This window comes from Pseudonaja textilis, chromosome 10 (assembly GCF_049901715.1).
Source record: "Pseudonaja textilis isolate UNSWEBS1 chromosome 10, rPseTex1.2, whole genome shotgun sequence".
Taxonomy (NCBI): domain Eukaryota; kingdom Metazoa; phylum Chordata; class Lepidosauria; order Squamata; family Elapidae; genus Pseudonaja; species Pseudonaja textilis.
In genome coordinates this window covers 23,206,985-23,223,009 of record NC_141999.1, presented here as the reverse complement: position 1 = coordinate 23,223,009, position 16,025 = coordinate 23,206,985, and the positions used below count along the sequence as shown (strand labels likewise).

At 48.3% G+C, this 16,025-nt stretch overlaps 1 protein-coding gene across 1 annotated transcript; it reads right to left on the bottom strand.

Annotated features, from left to right (window-relative positions):
- Nucleotides 1-455: 455 nt before the first annotated feature.
- KPTN (kaptin, actin binding protein) lies at nucleotides 456-15,566 on the bottom strand. Its single transcript, XM_026715463.2, has 12 exons — nucleotides 15,096-15,566; nucleotides 13,884-13,966; nucleotides 10,713-10,797; nucleotides 8,223-8,277; nucleotides 6,765-6,840; nucleotides 5,878-5,951; nucleotides 4,822-4,931; nucleotides 4,556-4,669; nucleotides 3,954-4,026; nucleotides 3,728-3,863; nucleotides 2,270-2,479; nucleotides 456-922 (listed from the first exon to the last, which is right to left on the bottom strand). The coding sequence occupies exons 1-12, from the start codon at nucleotides 15,439-15,441 to the stop codon at nucleotides 782-784; spliced, it is 1,503 nt and encodes a 500-aa protein (XP_026571248.2). The 5' UTR covers nucleotides 15,442-15,566; the 3' UTR covers nucleotides 456-781.
- Nucleotides 15,567-16,025: the final 459 nt, after the last annotated feature.

Here is a 16,025-nt window from a genome sequence, read left to right as displayed (position 1 = left end):
TGGACAGAGAGGACGCCGAGTTCGAGTAACTTGGCAGCAGTTACCAGTCTCGCCGTTTCAGTTTATCTATCCCGACAGCGAGCAGACCCCACTACTCGTACACCTAGCCCGCCACTTACGACCACCCTCGAGCCCAAGATTTACAAGGCTCGGTGTCTTCCGCCCTGTTTTTCGTGCCATTTCGTTGTGAAAAGGGACTCACGAAAGCCGTGAAAAGTTAGCGACGCGGCTGTTAAATGAATCTTGGCTTCCCGCCATTGACTTTGCCTGTCAACTGGTTGCAAAAGGGGATCAGGTGACGGTCATAAAGGTGAAGCGGTTGCCAAATGTTGGTCACGTGACCCCCGGGGACCGTTGCAACAGGTCGTAAGTGTGAAAAATGGTCACAATGGTCACTTTTTTCCCCCCCGGGGCTGCCGTTGTAACTTCAAACGGACTATTGTAAGTCAAAGGACTATCTGTACAAATATTTATTTTCTATGGTCGTTCGGAGTAGCGCCCCCGCTTGGAGGCCCAGAGACAAACAAGTTACTGAACTGTGCTGGGCATGGAGCACTTCCCGGGTTTGAGGCAGCTGCAGTTATGCCAGTGAAAGCGTCACGGGAACAGATCAGTCTTCTCACTACCCTTCACAGGCGCCTAAACTCAATTCCCACGCTCTTTCCGGGACCCTGCAGAAGGCTGGAAGAATCCTTTGGACGTGGCTCTGCTCCCGAGTCCCTTCCTCATTTCGTAGCGGATGAAAAGAACACAGGAAAGGGGGAAAGGCACAGCCAGGACCTCAGGTTCTTGGTCCTCGGCCATCCGTATCCCCAACTCTGGAATCTTGCTCCTGCACGGAAGCATTCAGTTGGGACGCCCGGTTTGTCGCTTCCACCCGAAGCCGCTCTAGAAGGCACTGGACGACGTCCGTCAGGCTGTGCTGCATGGAGGGGCAAAAATCGGTTGGTTTGGTGGTTTGTATATTTATTTATTAAGACAATTTATACTGCCTATTCGCACATGGCGACTCAAGGCGGCTTACAGGGATATGAAAACATCGTACCAGTGTTTTCCCGAAAATACAACCTACCCTGAAAGTAAGTCCTAGCTTGATTTTTACACGTGCGCCCAATATAAGCCCTACGCCCCAAAATAAGCCCTAATTAAGATCCCACCCACTCCAGAGTGGATGGGTAAAAATTAAGCTAGGGTAGGGATGGGGAGGTGGAGCTGCCCTACTACTTACCTTTGGACAGGTGTAGCCAGGCCTTGCACACCCCTACACCTGTCTTGCCAGCCCATTTCTTCTGCAGCCAGCAAGACTTTCCTGAAGGCCTCTGGAGCTGATAAGAAAGCTCTGGATCGATCCAAAGCTCTGTTATTGGCTGCAGAGGCCTTCAGGAAAGCCTTGCCGGCCGCAGAAGTAGTAGTTCCTGAAGGCCGCTGACAGCGAAAAGGAGGCCGGCGGGGTGACGCATGCAAGTGAGGTTAGTCAGTGGATGTCTTCCCCCCAAAATAAGACCTGGTGCCTTTTTTGGTGGCAAAAAATATATATAAGACAGGGTCTTATTTTCTGGGAAACAGAGGTAGATAAAAAAGAAAAAGAAATAATAGCCCCCCACACACCCTGGTGACAGCACCTCACACGAGCCATTTAATGAGCTCCAGCCCACTCTGGGTTCCCCAGGCCCGCTGGCAGAACCAGGTCTTCAGCACCTTCCAGAAGAGTGTTAGAGTGCAGGTAATTCTGATCTCTAGGGGGATGGTGTTCCAGAGAGAGGAAGCCACCACGGAGAAGGTGGGTCTTTTGGGGTCCCACCAGATGTATCTCCTTAGGGGATGGGACCTGCAACATTCCTTGCCTCCCTTCTCTAGTGGGTCGGGTAGATGTGGATGGGCAAGAGACGGTCCCTCAGACAACCTGGTCCCAAGCCACGGAGGGCTTTAAAGGTGATAACCAGCACATCTTGAATTGCACCTGGAAGCAAATCGGCAATGGATGCAGCTCCCTCAGGACAGGTGGATAGATGTGCTTACACCAAGGTCTGCACACAACCATGCGGGCCGCTGCATTGTGCACCGACTGGAGCTTCAAAGGTAGTTAAAGGAAACGAAAAAACGGCTAGAGGTTTCGCAGGATAACCAATTTGCAAGTGTAAATTGTAAATCGAGTTGTAATTCAATTGCAAATTAAAAAGGAACATTCTGGCAAATGTTGCTTCTGCCTCCTGAGTGGGCTTTGCGCTGAAGGTGTCTTCTCTACCCCTTCTTCTCCTGGCACACAAACCTGGAGTATGTGCAACCCCTTCAGACACACCACGGCCAGTTCGCAGAGTCCATCGCAGGTCAGGTCTACGTAGTCCATGGATAACAAAGGGCTGGGGAAAGTGCGTTGCCAGACAAGGTGGAAATCCCCAGGAGGCTTCTGGGAACAATGGTGCCTCGCTGTGGTGGCGACACGCGTGTTTTCAGCCCGGTATTTGTAGCATAAAAGCTCCTAAAAGACCAAGGAGGTTGCATAATAATACTGCTAAGCAGGACAGGAAAAATAAAATCAAGGTATTATCTTTAGAACTCAGTATTCTTAAAAACTAAGCTTCTACCCCTCATGGTTGTGGAAGCGGAAAGTGGTGGGACTCATCTCCGTGGGGGAGGGATGAGTCTGCCTATCAAGATGAGGTGGACTGGTTGCTTTTGTAGTGTGGAGACAATAACTTGGTCCTCAACATCAATAAGACGAAGGAGCTTATAGTGGACTATATAGAGGATCAGACCTCCAGCCCTTGCTTATCAGTGGAGACCGAGGGGAGCAAGTGGCCAGTTTTAAGTTTCTGGGTGTTACCCTAAAAAAGGACCTGACCTGGGGGGCTCACATTGCAGCCCTGGTCAAAAGGGCCCAGCAGAGATTAGACTACCTGAGACTTCTCAAAAAACAACAGACGGATGAAAAATTGCTGGTGACCTTCTACCGCTGCACCATAGAGAGTATCTTAACTTACTACACACCTGTGTAGGCTTTGCCAATTGCACAGGGGCAGATAGGAACGCACTCCAGAGGGTGAACGTCGTTGCCCAGAAGATCATGGGTTGCCCTCTCCCCTCTTTGGAAGAGCTTTATAGCTCCCGCTGCCTTAAGAAAGTTCAAAACATCCTCAAAGATCCATCTCATCCTGAGCACCCTTTTTTTTTTGAACTATTACCATCTGGCAAACGGTACAGGACAATAATAAAAACAAGGACAAACAGACTGAAAAACAGCTTCTATCCCAGGGCAGGAGCTCTTTTGAATTCTACTGTATGGTGCAGTTGTTGGTGTGGTGTTGGGGTTTTTCAATTCAATGTGTGGAGTATGAAGGATGTGTGTTTGTGTTCATTTTCAGGGTTGTGATGTGCACTGAAGATGGTGTTTGATTCCGTTGTACGAGGTGCAAGGACGAAACCCTAAACTAAACTCAAAGGTACATTTTCAGATGCTGTCATCTGATCCTCCCAACCAGGGGTGGGATTCAACCGGCATTACTACTGGTTTGGCAATTACGTTTTGCACGTGCACGCGTGCGCTATTTCTGCTGCTGGTCAGCTCTTAAATCTTAATACCTCAACAAACTCCATTTATATTTTTACCCCCAGCAAAAAAAACCTTCCAATGATCTAGGTAAATGCCTTTAATCGTAATTTTATTGGAAAAAAACAACAACAGACAGCCACACCTTTGCCGTGAGGACAGGAATGACCAACCTCTTACCTGCCCATAGGTGCCCAGCAGGATCTCCGGCTCGCTATCGAAGTCCACATCGGTCACCAGGGCACAGAGTACGCTGTCGTACTGGTTACTCAGGGGCAAGACCAACTGGTCCTCCAGACCACTGTGCAGCACATTCCTAGAAGGGAAAGGGGGAAAAACGAGTTCTCAAGCAAGCAGAAGCCAGGTGGGCAGGGGATAGATTTCCCGTTCCACGTACTTTACTCACCTGTAGACCACCGAGAGTTCGAGCATGCTGGTTACGAGGACGCTGTAGCTTTGAGGGTCGGGACTGGTGGTGCCTGGGTGAGATGCGAAGGACCAGAGAGCAGAGAAGTTGGGTTGAGTGAATCCATCTTTGGCAACTTGAAGAGGGGTGGACTTCAATCCCAGAAATTCTGGGAGTTGGAGTCCACCCCTCTTCAAGTTGGTTGAGAAAGATAAGAGTTAAGGGGTCCCCAAACCTGGCACGTTTAAGGCTTGTGGACTTGAACTCCCAGAATTCCTCTTCTCACGTCAGCTGAGGAATTCTGGGAGTAAAAAGTGCACAAATCTTAAACTTGCCATGTTGGAAGACTCTTGCCCTAAATCCTACAGAAATCCCAATTCTGTGAAGAAGCTGATAGATCAGGGGTCTCCAAACGTGGCCCCTTTAAGACTGGTGGACTTCAACTCCCAGAATTCATAGCTGGCTGGAGAATTCTGGGAGTTGAAGCCCACCAGTCTCAAAGTGGCCAAGTTTGGAGACCTCTGATATACATGGTTCTTCTGGGCCACCAAAGGGGAGGCTCTCCTTCCCAATCCTCATCTCCCCTTCTCTTTGGATCTCACCTTTCGTAGTCGCAATCCCGGCTGGGTCGTCCGACTGGCTGGTGCTTGGGAGAGCAAAGACTAAGACCTTGGAGATGGGACTGTCTTGTTGGATGCTCCAGCTCTGCAGCACCACTTGAGTCCAGAAGAAGAGAAGGGGCGCCAATCAATCAATCAATCAATCAACCCAAGCGCCCTTCACTTACCAGGCTGCAGTCCAAACTTTGAGGAAGAGCCCGAGTTAAGCCCCCGCCCTCCTGGGGAAGCGGGTGGAGGTGGGACCTTACCTCGCTTGGCTGGTTCAACCTGAGCAACCCGGATGTATCCGCTCTGGCAGCCGAAAGCTGTGATCCGCTGCCCTGAATGGGGAATGTTGTAGACATCGAGCCAGAGGATGCTGAAAAGAAGGGAGGGAAGGAAGAGAGAGGGAGGAAGAGAGAGAGGGAGGAAGGGAAGGGAGGGAGGGAGGGAAGGAAGGAAGGAAGGAAGGAAGGAAGGAAGAAGGAGAGGAAGGAAGGAAGCAGAAGGGAGGGAGGGAGGAGGAGGGGAAGGGAAGGAAGAAAGGAAGGAGAGGAAGGAGAGGAGAGGGGAGGAAAGAGAGAGGGAGGGAGGGAGGCAGGAGGGAGGGAGGAAGGGGAGGGGAAGGAAGGAGAGAGGGAAGAAGAGAGAGAGGAAGGAAGGAAGAAGGGAGGAAGGAAGGAAGGAAGGAAGGAAGGAAGGAAGGAAGGAAGGAAGGAAGAGAGAGAGGGAGGGAGGAGAGAAGGGAGGGAAGAAAGGAAGGAGAGAAAGAGAGGGAGGGAGGGAAAGCAGGAGGGAGGGAGGGAGGCAGGAGGGAGGGAGGGAAGGGGAGGGAAGGAAGTGAGAGAGGGAGGAAGAGAGAGAGGAAGGAAGGAAGGGAGAAGGGAGAGAGGGAGGGAGAGAAAGACAGGAGGGAGGGAGGAAGGAGGGAGGGAAGGAAGGAAAGGGGAGGGAGGGAGGGAAGGGAAGGGAAGGAAGAAAGGAGGGAGGGAAGGATGGAAGGAAGGAAGGAAAATGGGAAGGAGAAGGAGGGAAGGAAGGAAAAACAGAAAAGGAAGGAAGGAAGGGTTAGGATGAAGGCTCCATTATAGTCATAAGCTGAAGTTTACCTGTGTTAAGTCCCTACCACACCCAACACACTAACCTCTGGTTTAATTAGCAAACCACAATTCTTGGTTTCGCACAAGACGTCAAACTAAACCCCATCAGCCACATTATGGGTTAAGCAGATCACTGAGCCATCATTGTTTGCCTCTTTTCATTCTGCCCCACCCCCACCCCCCACCCCCGACCTCAAGCCTTGATAACAAACCAGGTTTGCCTACTTGCTGGGTAGTTCCTTAAGCTCTGGAAAGAGATTCTCGACCGGCTGCTCCTCAAATTGATGGAGCTCTTCATTCTGCAAAATCAATAAAAGGAGGTAGAGGAAGGTCCTCGTCTTACGACCCCCACTGAGTCCCCCCCAAATTCTGCCTACAGGCCTTGGGATTTCCGGGGGGGGCTCCTATCCAATTGCTCCCATAGAACAGAAGGAGAAAGAGATTCCCTATTTTCTGCATATCCTGGGGTTCCCCGCCCCCCACCAGTTCATCTCTATTAGAAACACGGGTGGTCCTTGACTTACAACACAAATGAGGCCCAAGATTTCCCTCCCGTGGGAGAACGGAGCTGGAAAGCAGGTTAGTGGGTTGGCGAGGGAAGGGGGATTTTGCAGTCCCCTTCCCCTGCCACGCCCACCAAGCCAGGCCATGCCCATCAAGCCACGCCCACAGAACTGGCCGTAAAAAAGAATTCGAACCCCACCATTGGCCGAGGACTACTACTGAAGTTGCCGGATGACCTGTCTGTTGCGAAGGCTGCATCGGAAATGTCTAATCGTGATGACTCAAAGCTTTGCCAGTTGTCCTCTCCTAGCTCAGCTCGCACCAGAAAAGGTGTTAAAAACTGTTGGGTTTTCTTTTTTCTTTTCTTAATTTTAAGACAGCAACGGCTTAACCTCACTACACAGTGATTGGGGGGTGGGTGGGTGGGAAATACTTGAGATATGATGGAACCCAAGAAAGAAAAAGGAGAAAGGGGCCCTTTGCAGTAGAACGCTGGGATTTAAAAACCAAACCAACCACGAAGGACCTAAAAGGAGAACTTGCAGAGGCACCATAGAGGAGAGGGGGCTAGAATGCCCAGAAAAGCCAAGTCTAACTGGAGGTCTCACCTCTTTGTAAAGATGAACCGCCGGATCGTTTCCGCTCAGAAGGAAGACGGTCTCTGGACGATCAGCAACCTGGACTCTACGGCCCACCAAAAGCAGCATCGAAATATGTCAGTTTTGAAACCCCACCACCGTACTTCCACAAGGAGAATACACGGGTTCCGATGCGAATTCTGTGTCTGGTTTAATCTACAACTAGGTATTGCCAAAGGTGAAGTTAGGGGAATGGATTTGAGGCTGGCTGTACGTCAAGTCACCAGAAAGAAGCCAGTTTAAGAGAACTTGTCCTCTCGCCAGTTCCACTTAAATGGACACCGGACAAAGAGAGGAAGGGGGAAAAAAAATTAATTATCCTGTGTTTCTGACCGGGATCCTTGTTTCTTCTCGAGTGCGGAAGTATCTCAGAGGAGACACGGTTAAGGTAGTGACTCATGATGAGGGATAAAGGACTGGCTCACTGAAGAGGAAGCAAGGCTGAGCTTAACCATAGTAACGACTTTGGAGCTGCAGTGCACCTCCAACTATTTTAATTTAGAAAATTCTTGGAGGTCTACTCATTGGCTGGCTGGAAAACTCAAGCATCCCGAGTGCAGCTGACAGCCATTAGCTCAGAAAGTGAAGCAGGCAAATATAGAAAGTGTATGTTTTCCCTGGATTATATTAGTCATGACAGACGTACGTCATCTCCAGATTCAAGGCCACGAACGTCATTTGCTGGAGAACAAATTTCCTTTCTTTTTCTTTCCTCTTTTCTTTCTTTCCTTCTTTCTCTTCCTTCCTTCCTTCCTTCTTTCTTTCTTTCCTTCCTTCCCCTTCCTCCTCCCTCCCTCCTTGTTCTGCTTCTCCTTCCTTCCTTCCTTCCTTCCTTCCTTCCTTCCTTCCTTCTTCTTTCTTTCTTTCCTTCCTTCCCCTTCCTCCTCCCTCCCTCCTTGTCCTGCTTCTCCTTCCTTCCTTCCTTCCTTCCTTCCTTCCTTCCTTCCTTCCTTCCTTCCTTCCTTCCTTCCTTCCTTCCTTCCTTTCCTCCCTCCCTCCCTCACTCCTCACTTCCATTCCTATTTCCTACTTCCCTTCCTCCCTCATCTTGCATCCTCCTGTCTTCTTCCCATCCTGTCTTCTTTCCATCCTTGTCTTGCTTTCTCCTTCCTTCCTTCCTTCCTCCCACCCATCCACCCTCCCATTCCTATTTCCTTCCTTCCTCGTCTTGCATTCTTCTTTCTTCTCCTGTCTTCTTCTCCCTTCCTTGCCCTGCCTTTTCCTTCCTTCCGTTCCCATTTTCTCCCTCCCTCCTTTCCTCTCCTGCCTTCTCTGTCCTTCTTTCCTCGCCTCTCCTTTCCTTCCTTGTCCTTTCTAGTAAACACCGATGTGTGCAGTTTCTGCCTGGCTATGACTGAGTTAACGTCAGCAGGGGAAGGGGGCGAACGGCGAAGGCAAAAGGTTGCCTCGATTTGTGGAGGTACGTACTCTGCATGGTACAGCTGGAAAGGTGTGAACTGTAATTCCAGGTTCAAGCAGCTTTCTGTGAAGAACCAAAAAGGGAAAAAAGGAACAGGAGAACCAATGAGAAACAGGCAAGGTTCCCAAACTTATAACCATTTGTTTAGTGGCTGTTGTGGTTATCCAGCAGCAGGTGCAGATGGCTGAGGAGAGTGAGGACTCTGATGAAGGGCCAGGACCATCAGGGAGTGGACTGCTGCCTTCAGAGATGGTGGGGGCTGGCAGCAGTGACGAGGAGGTTCCCAAGGAGCCTGTGCCAAGCGCACGTGCACAAAGGATTGCTCGGAGGAAAGAACAATTACAGCAGCACAGGCGACTCGAGAGTAAGGCTGCCAGGTAATGACTCCTTCCTCAAGAGGATAAAACTAGGTTTGGAAAAGTGTTCTTTGCAGACAGCAAAGAAGCTCTGAAGCTCAACTGGTGGACATCTTAGTTTGTGTTTGGAGAATCTTGCAAATTAGTTATTATCTCTGGGTTATTGGCAGCCTTGACAAACAACTTGGCAAGGCTCTTTCTTGTCGGAGATAATGGTTGGAAAGCAGCCTTTTATCTATAAAGGAACAGCATTCGTGATTAAACCTTGAAAGGGTGGGGGGGGCTGCTGCCTTTGTCTGTGTTTGCTTTCTGGGAATCTGGTTGGGTCAGAACAGTGACCAAAGTCACAACAGCAGCGAAAAAGTGACTCACAACCAGTCCTCACACCTACGACCGTCACAGCATCCTGCCAGTCACGTGATCAAAATTCAACCGGGCTGTATTTTCAATGGGTTGAAGTGTCCCAGGGTTGTGTGATTATCCTTTAGGTCCTTCCCAACCGGCTTCTAGCAAGCAAAGTCAATGAGGGAAGCCAAATGTCAACTTGTAAAACATTCCTATGCCTGTTTTCAAGTTGCCATAAACAAGAGGGGGGGGGAATGTGAAGGAGCAATAAACGGCAGTTCAAAACCAGAAGTACATTCCACGCTTATCTGACAAAGATTGTAGCTAGGCTACCGGATCGTCTGCCTGGGAAAATCCTTCTTTGGAGAATGTGATTGAGGACACCCAGCCCTGTGAACGTGCTTCATTGGAGAATCTGATTTATGATACAACCAGGGAGGAGGCGGGAAACAGGGTCATAGGTGACTGTGCCAGAACCCTGACACCAGATTCACTGAATGACCACCCGATTCACTTAACAACTGCGGTGATTTGCTTAAGCATGGTTAAAAAGGTAATAAAATCAGGCATGTTTTGTTTCACAACTGCCTTCTTTATCAATGGAAATTCTTGTCCCAGTTCTGGTTCGTAAGTTGAGGATTACCTATAGGAGGAATCTCCAACCTTGGCAAATTTAAGCCTGGCGGACATCAACTTCCAGAATTCTCCGGCCAGCTTTGCTTTGAATTCTGGGCATTGAAGTCCACCAGGTTTAGAGTTGCCAAGGTTGGAGACCCGATCTGTAAGGTTTACATTGGGGGATTATGAGCGTGTCCAAGAGAAATAATATCCTCAAACTGAAGGGAAATTATCATTATCAAGGAGTTGGCATTATTACCCTAGCTAGATACAATTTCCGAGATATTCTTTGAAAAATATACCAAGCCAAGTGTCCGCAAAAGAAGTCTCTTGATTGCAAGGTAAAAGGCACTGCATGCTGGTTCTTGTAGTCATCATGGTTTCTATCACTTGGAGCAACTACCCTGTTTCCTGGAAAATATGACCTACCCTGAAAGTAAGTCCTAGCTTGGTTTTTTTACATGAGCACTCAATATAAGCCTTACCCCCAAAATAAGCCCCAATTAAGATCCTGCCCACTCCAGAGTGGATGAGTAAAAGTTAAGCTAGGTTAGGGATCGGGGTGGGAGTGGAGCTGCCCTACTACTTACCTTTGGACAGTTGTAGCCAGACCTCGCACACCCCCGACACCTGCCTTGCCAGCCCACCACTTCTGCAGCTTGCAAGGCTGGCAAGGCTTTCCTGAAGGCCTCTGTAGCTGATAAGAAAGCTCTGGATCAATCCAGAGCTCTGTTATTGGAAAGCCTTGCCAGACGCAGAAGTAGTAGTTCCTGAAGGCCTCTGACCGCGAAAAGGAGGATGGAGGTGACGCGCGCAAGTTAGGTTAATCAGTGGATGACATCCCCTGAAAATAAGACCTGGTGCCTTTTTTGGTGGCCAAAACCAATATAAGACAGGGTCTTATTTTCGGGGAAACACAATAACTAAGTGTTTCTGTTCTCGTGTTAAAACAGCAGCCACGGGGAATCAATTGTTTAAAAGAGTCATATTTTTTTAATAAACAAGGAAACATTTGTCCCAGGGACAACTGCACGAATGAAGGACCTTCGCTATTTTTCTTATATCCATTCTCTCAAAAGGGAGGATTTTCAGAAAACCTTGAAGAGGCCAGGGAGGGAAAAACAGGAAGAAGAAAAAACAGATGGCATCAGAGAGCAGAGTTGTGCGGAGAAAACTTACGTGCAATAGAATCCAGATTGTATTCAGAGCCGGGTTCATAGTCGCAATAAATATTAAGGAACGGGCTGGCTTTGTCTCCAGAATCCTGAAAAAGGAAAATAAGACCATGAAAAAAAACAAAAAACATGTGGCTTATATTCCACGTTGTAAAATGACAGTTAGTCCTCGACTTACGACCACAATGGAACCCAAGTTTTCGGTCGCTAAGCGAGACAGTTCTTAAGTGAGCCTTGCCCCATTTTACGTCCTTTCCTGCCACTGTTGCTATGCGAATCCCCGCCGTTGTTCAGTCAGTCGCACGGTTAAGTGAATCCGGCTTCCCCATTGCCTTTGCTTGTCAGATGGTCGCAAAAGGGGATCCCGGGATGACCGTCATAAATAGGAGCCAAGTGTCTGAATTTTGATCATGTGACTACGGTGGTGTGAAAAACGGCCATAAGCCCCTTTTCTCGGTGCCGTGGTTAATTTTGAACGGTCACCAAATCAAATCATTGTAAGTCGAAGTCTACCTGTAGGATCCAACAACCTGTCACTAAGCGAATAAAGGTGAGTGATGGGAGAATACAGGTTCTAGGGAAAAGATAAGAAATACGTTTAGCCAAAAAAAGAGGGGAAAAGAACCAAGAGAAAATTCATACGCAATTATCATATTAATGGATTTTTCGTTGAACACCAGTGTTGCATGTTAATAAAACCTATAAAATATCTGTCAGGGTTCCGACGGGCGCCCTAATTAAACCACGAGCCTCGGGCCAAGTTTCCAAAGAAATCCAGTTATTTATCAGCAGCAACATGACAATATTCTTGGTCTGCTGCCAATCATTCTGTCCCACCCAGTTGCTAAGCAACAGCAAGAAGGGATGGAATAGCCAGCAATAGTCAACTGGGAATATCAGGGACAGGAGATACTCACCGACACCCCCACCCCCCAAAAGGAGAATCCAGCGCATGAGGCCTAGAAAAGCAGAGATCTCAGTGCCTAGAGTGTCTTCTAGATTTTATCTTATTAAAGCAGCCTTGCGTGGGGATGGGTCCCCTTTGATTTGAGGGGTGAGCTGCAGTGCCGCAGTGGTTAGAGCGCAGTCCTGCAGGCTACTTCCGCCTGCCTGCCGGCTGCCTGCAATTGGACAGTTCAAATCTCACCAGGCTCTAGGTAGACTCAGCCTTCCTTCCGAGGTCGGTCAAATGAGGAGCTAGATTGTTGGGGGCAAAATGCTGACTCTGTAAACTGCTTATACTGTGAAGCGGTATATAAGTCTAAGTGCTACTGCTATCTTCCTTCCTTCCTTCCTTCCTTCCTTCCTTCCTTCCATCCATGTGGTTAGAATGCAGCATTGCTGGCTAACTCTGCCCACTGCCAGTTCGATCCTGACTGGCTCAAGATTGACTCAGCCTTCCATCCTTCCAAAGTTGGTCAAATGAGGAGCCAGATATGTTGGGGGCAAGAGGCTGACTCTGTAAACTGCTTAGAGAGGGCTGTAAAAACACTGCGAAGAGTTATACAAATCTAAGTGCTACTGCTATTTATGCAAATGAAAAATCCAGACAAATCAACGGACGGAAGGAAGGCCCTGAAGTCATCTCTGGCCACTCCACAGCCTCCATTAATTCTGTTTCATTAGCAGTCAACCTACACTTGTCGAAAAATAAAGGACTGTTTTGTTCTCACATCGATGCTGACGGATTCAAGCTTTATTCACAGAAGTCAGATCAGAGCACTGGGGGCCTTCCATGGTTCCAAGTTTGCACAGATGCCCTCTGCTGTTTTAAATGGTACTTTCTGTGATGCTAAGCATAAAGACTTGTGCATCTCAACTCCCAGAAGTCCACAAGTCTTAAAGTTGCCAAGCTTGGGGACTCCTGGCTTAGAAGCAGGTGTTGTGGTTCGTTGGCAGCCTGTGCAGATGGCAGCAGAATTGGACAGTGGGGAAGAACGGGGACCAGTCTGGGAGTCTGGGGAGGACTCGGACGAGGGTCCTGCGTGCGATGCAGAGATGGGGCCAGGACCATCTGGGAGTGGGGTGCTGACTCCGGAGCCTCCAGAGTCTGACAGCAGCGAGGGAGAGAAACAAGGGGAACCTGTTCCCAGTGCACATGTGTTACTGTCTGGTTTGGTTCTGCAACCCAACAGGATACAGACTTCAGAGGATAATTAGGACTGCAGAAAAAACAATTACTACCAACTTACCTTCCATGGAGGACCTGCATCCTGCACGAGTCAAAAAGAGGGCTGTGAAAATATCTACAGACTCCTCACATCCTGGACATAAACTGTTTCAACTCCTTCCCTCAAAATGACACTATAAAGTACTGCACACCAGAACAACTAGACACAAGGACAGTTTTTTCCCCGAATGCCATCACTCTGCTAAACAATTAATTCCCTCAACACTGTCCAACTATTTAAAAAGTCTGCATTCTTATTACTATTAATCTTCTTATCACTCCTTATCATCCCTCTCCTCCCATTTGTGACCATATGACTGTAACTTTGTCGCTATATTGACTGTTTCCTAGTAGCATTTAATTGCTTATTGTACCCTATGACTATCATTCAGTGTTGTACCTTATGATTCTTGACAAATGTATCTTTCCTTTTATGTACACTGAGAGCATATGCACCAAGACAAAATCCTTGTGTGTCCAACCACACTTGGCCAATAAAGAATTCTATTCTATTCTATTCTATTCTATTCTATTCTATTCTATTCTATTCTATTCTATTCTATTCTATTCTATTCTATTGAACAGAGCTAAACAGCAATTGAATAGGAGATCCCCTGGAAATCTCAAAGCTATATAGGCCAACTGAGAAGTTGCAAAACCTCTTAGAAGGGATTAAATTATTTCCATACTGCTGTCAATAAAATGACACAGCTATACCCTGAAACCATCGGAATTAAATCTAAATTCAAAGGAAATATGGTTGCATAGAAAACTTTTTTGCTGAACTTCAAATTTTCAAGGACCTACAAGTCACTTACTGAGGACAGCTGCTCAGTAGCACAACTTTGTGATAAAACTGGGTTCCAACAACAGCAAAACAAATGTTTGATTTGCAGCGCACAACATTACTGCAAAAATGCTGCATGCCTTAAAAGAACATAGCAAATGTATGCACGTCACTGTAACATGTTGCAGGAAAAACAGGGAATGAAATGACCTGCATACCTTAATGAAGGTAATTCCCACAACAAGGCCTCTTTTGGGAGATGGTTTGTTGAAAGTGTCAATAGAAACAATCTCAGCATCAACTGGAAAAATAAAAGAGCTACTTATATTGTGCCGTGCTACCAAAGATCACAGAAAGAACATCATTTTCTCTTGCAGGCAGTTACATTTTACAAATCCATCATTTATGACTTGGAATCTCCTTCATATACAGGTAGCCCTCAGCTTAAGACCACAATCGAGCTCAAAATTTCTGTCACTAAGTGAGACATTTGTTAAGTGAGTTTTGCTCCATTTTATGACTTTTCTTGTTAAGTGAATTGCTGCAGTTGTTAAGTTAGTAACACGGTCATTGAGCGAATCTGGCTTCCCCATTGACTTTGCTTGCTTGCAATTTGGCAGTTCAAATCTCATCAATTCAGATCTCAAGATTGACTCAGCCTTCCCTCCTTCCGAGGTCAGTAAATTGAGGACCCAAATTGTTGGGGGCAAGAGGCCGACTCTGTAAACTGCTTAGAGAGGGCTGGAAAGCAGTGTAAAACGTTATATATGTCTATGGACTATTACTCCTTCCTTCCTTCCTTCTTTCCTTCCTTCCTTCCTTCCATGGTGCACAGTGGTTAGAATGCAGTATTGCAGACTTACTGTTCATTGCCAACAGTTCGATTCTGACCGGCTCAAGGTTGACTCAGCCTTCTGTCCTTCATAAAATGCTGACTCTGTAAACCGCTTAGAAAGGGCCATAAAACACTGTAAAGCGGTATATAGTCTAAGTGCTACTGCTATTTTCTTTCCTTCCTCCCTTTCTTTTAGAATCCAATATTGCAGGCTAACTCTGCCAACTGCCAGAAGTTTGATCCTGACCGGCTCAAGGGTGGACTCAGCCTTCCGTCCTTCCGAGGTCGATCAAACGAGGAGCCAGATTGTTACAGGGGGCAAAATGCTGACTCTCTAAACCGTTTAGAGAGGGCTGTAAAAGCACCGTGAAGCGGCATATAAGTCTAAGGGCTATTGCTATTCGGTGACCAAAACTGGATGCAGCATTCCAGGTGTGGTCTTACCAAAAGGATTATAAAGTGGTATTTAATACTTCACGTGACCTTGATCCTATCCCTCAGTTGATGCAGCAGGGAAGACTAGGCAGGAGCCCCCAGCCCCTCTCCCCTAGAACCCCCACCCCAGACATGGGCACACACAACCCCCCACCCTTACCTGGGATGTAGGTGAACTGCACCTCCCTGGCCACCGGCCGCAGGTTCCGCTTCATGTCTTGGTAGCGGAAATAAATGACTTTCCCTTTGAGGGTGGCCACCAGGAGCCCCCCCGGACCTTCCCCGGGGCCCCCCGCCTGGCCGCCCCCACCAAGCCCCGCTGAAAGGTCTGGTCCCCATTGGGATAAGAGCTCTCCCCCGGCTTCCTCCGACCCCGCTGGCCCCTCTTGTCCTCGCCCGCCGCCCCGAGCTGCCCCGGGCAAGGCCGCTAGGCCGTAGACGTTGCTTTGGGAGGAGAAGCGGGTGAAGCTGTCCTCCAGGAAGGCAGAGCTACGGGGAGACTCCATCCCGACTCAGGCACCGCCGGGGACAGCCCCATCCTCCATGTCTTCTCCTCCCCCCCCACAGGACGCGACGGCCAAGGAGGGGGGGAGGCTTTCGACGCTACAGTCGCGCTGAGGGTGACGTCACCGGGAGGGCGCGGCGTCGTGGAATATGCGCGTTTGACGGCAGCTAGGCAAGACGGTGACGTCATCTAACAACCGGGCTGGAATGTTTGACCCAGTTTTTGGCTTTGTTTTCATTTTAATCTGAATTGAAAATATTTTTTAAAAAAACATAGGCTTCCTCGGGCAGCCCTTGTTCTTCCCGCACTTAACACACTGCCTCGTTTCCCTCTTCGACGTTGCTTCATCACTGGAGGGTTTTAAGACGAGGCTGGACAGCGGCTTGTCTGAAATAGGATAGGGGTCTTCAAACATGGCAGCTTTAAGACTGGTGGGCTTCAACTCCCAGAATTCCTCCTCCAGTCATGTTAGCTGAGGAATCTGGGAGTTGAAGTCCACAAGTCTTAAACTTGCCAAGTTTGAAGACCCTTGGGATAGGGTATTCCTGCTTGAGCAAGGGGTTAGACTAGAAGACCTTCAAGGTC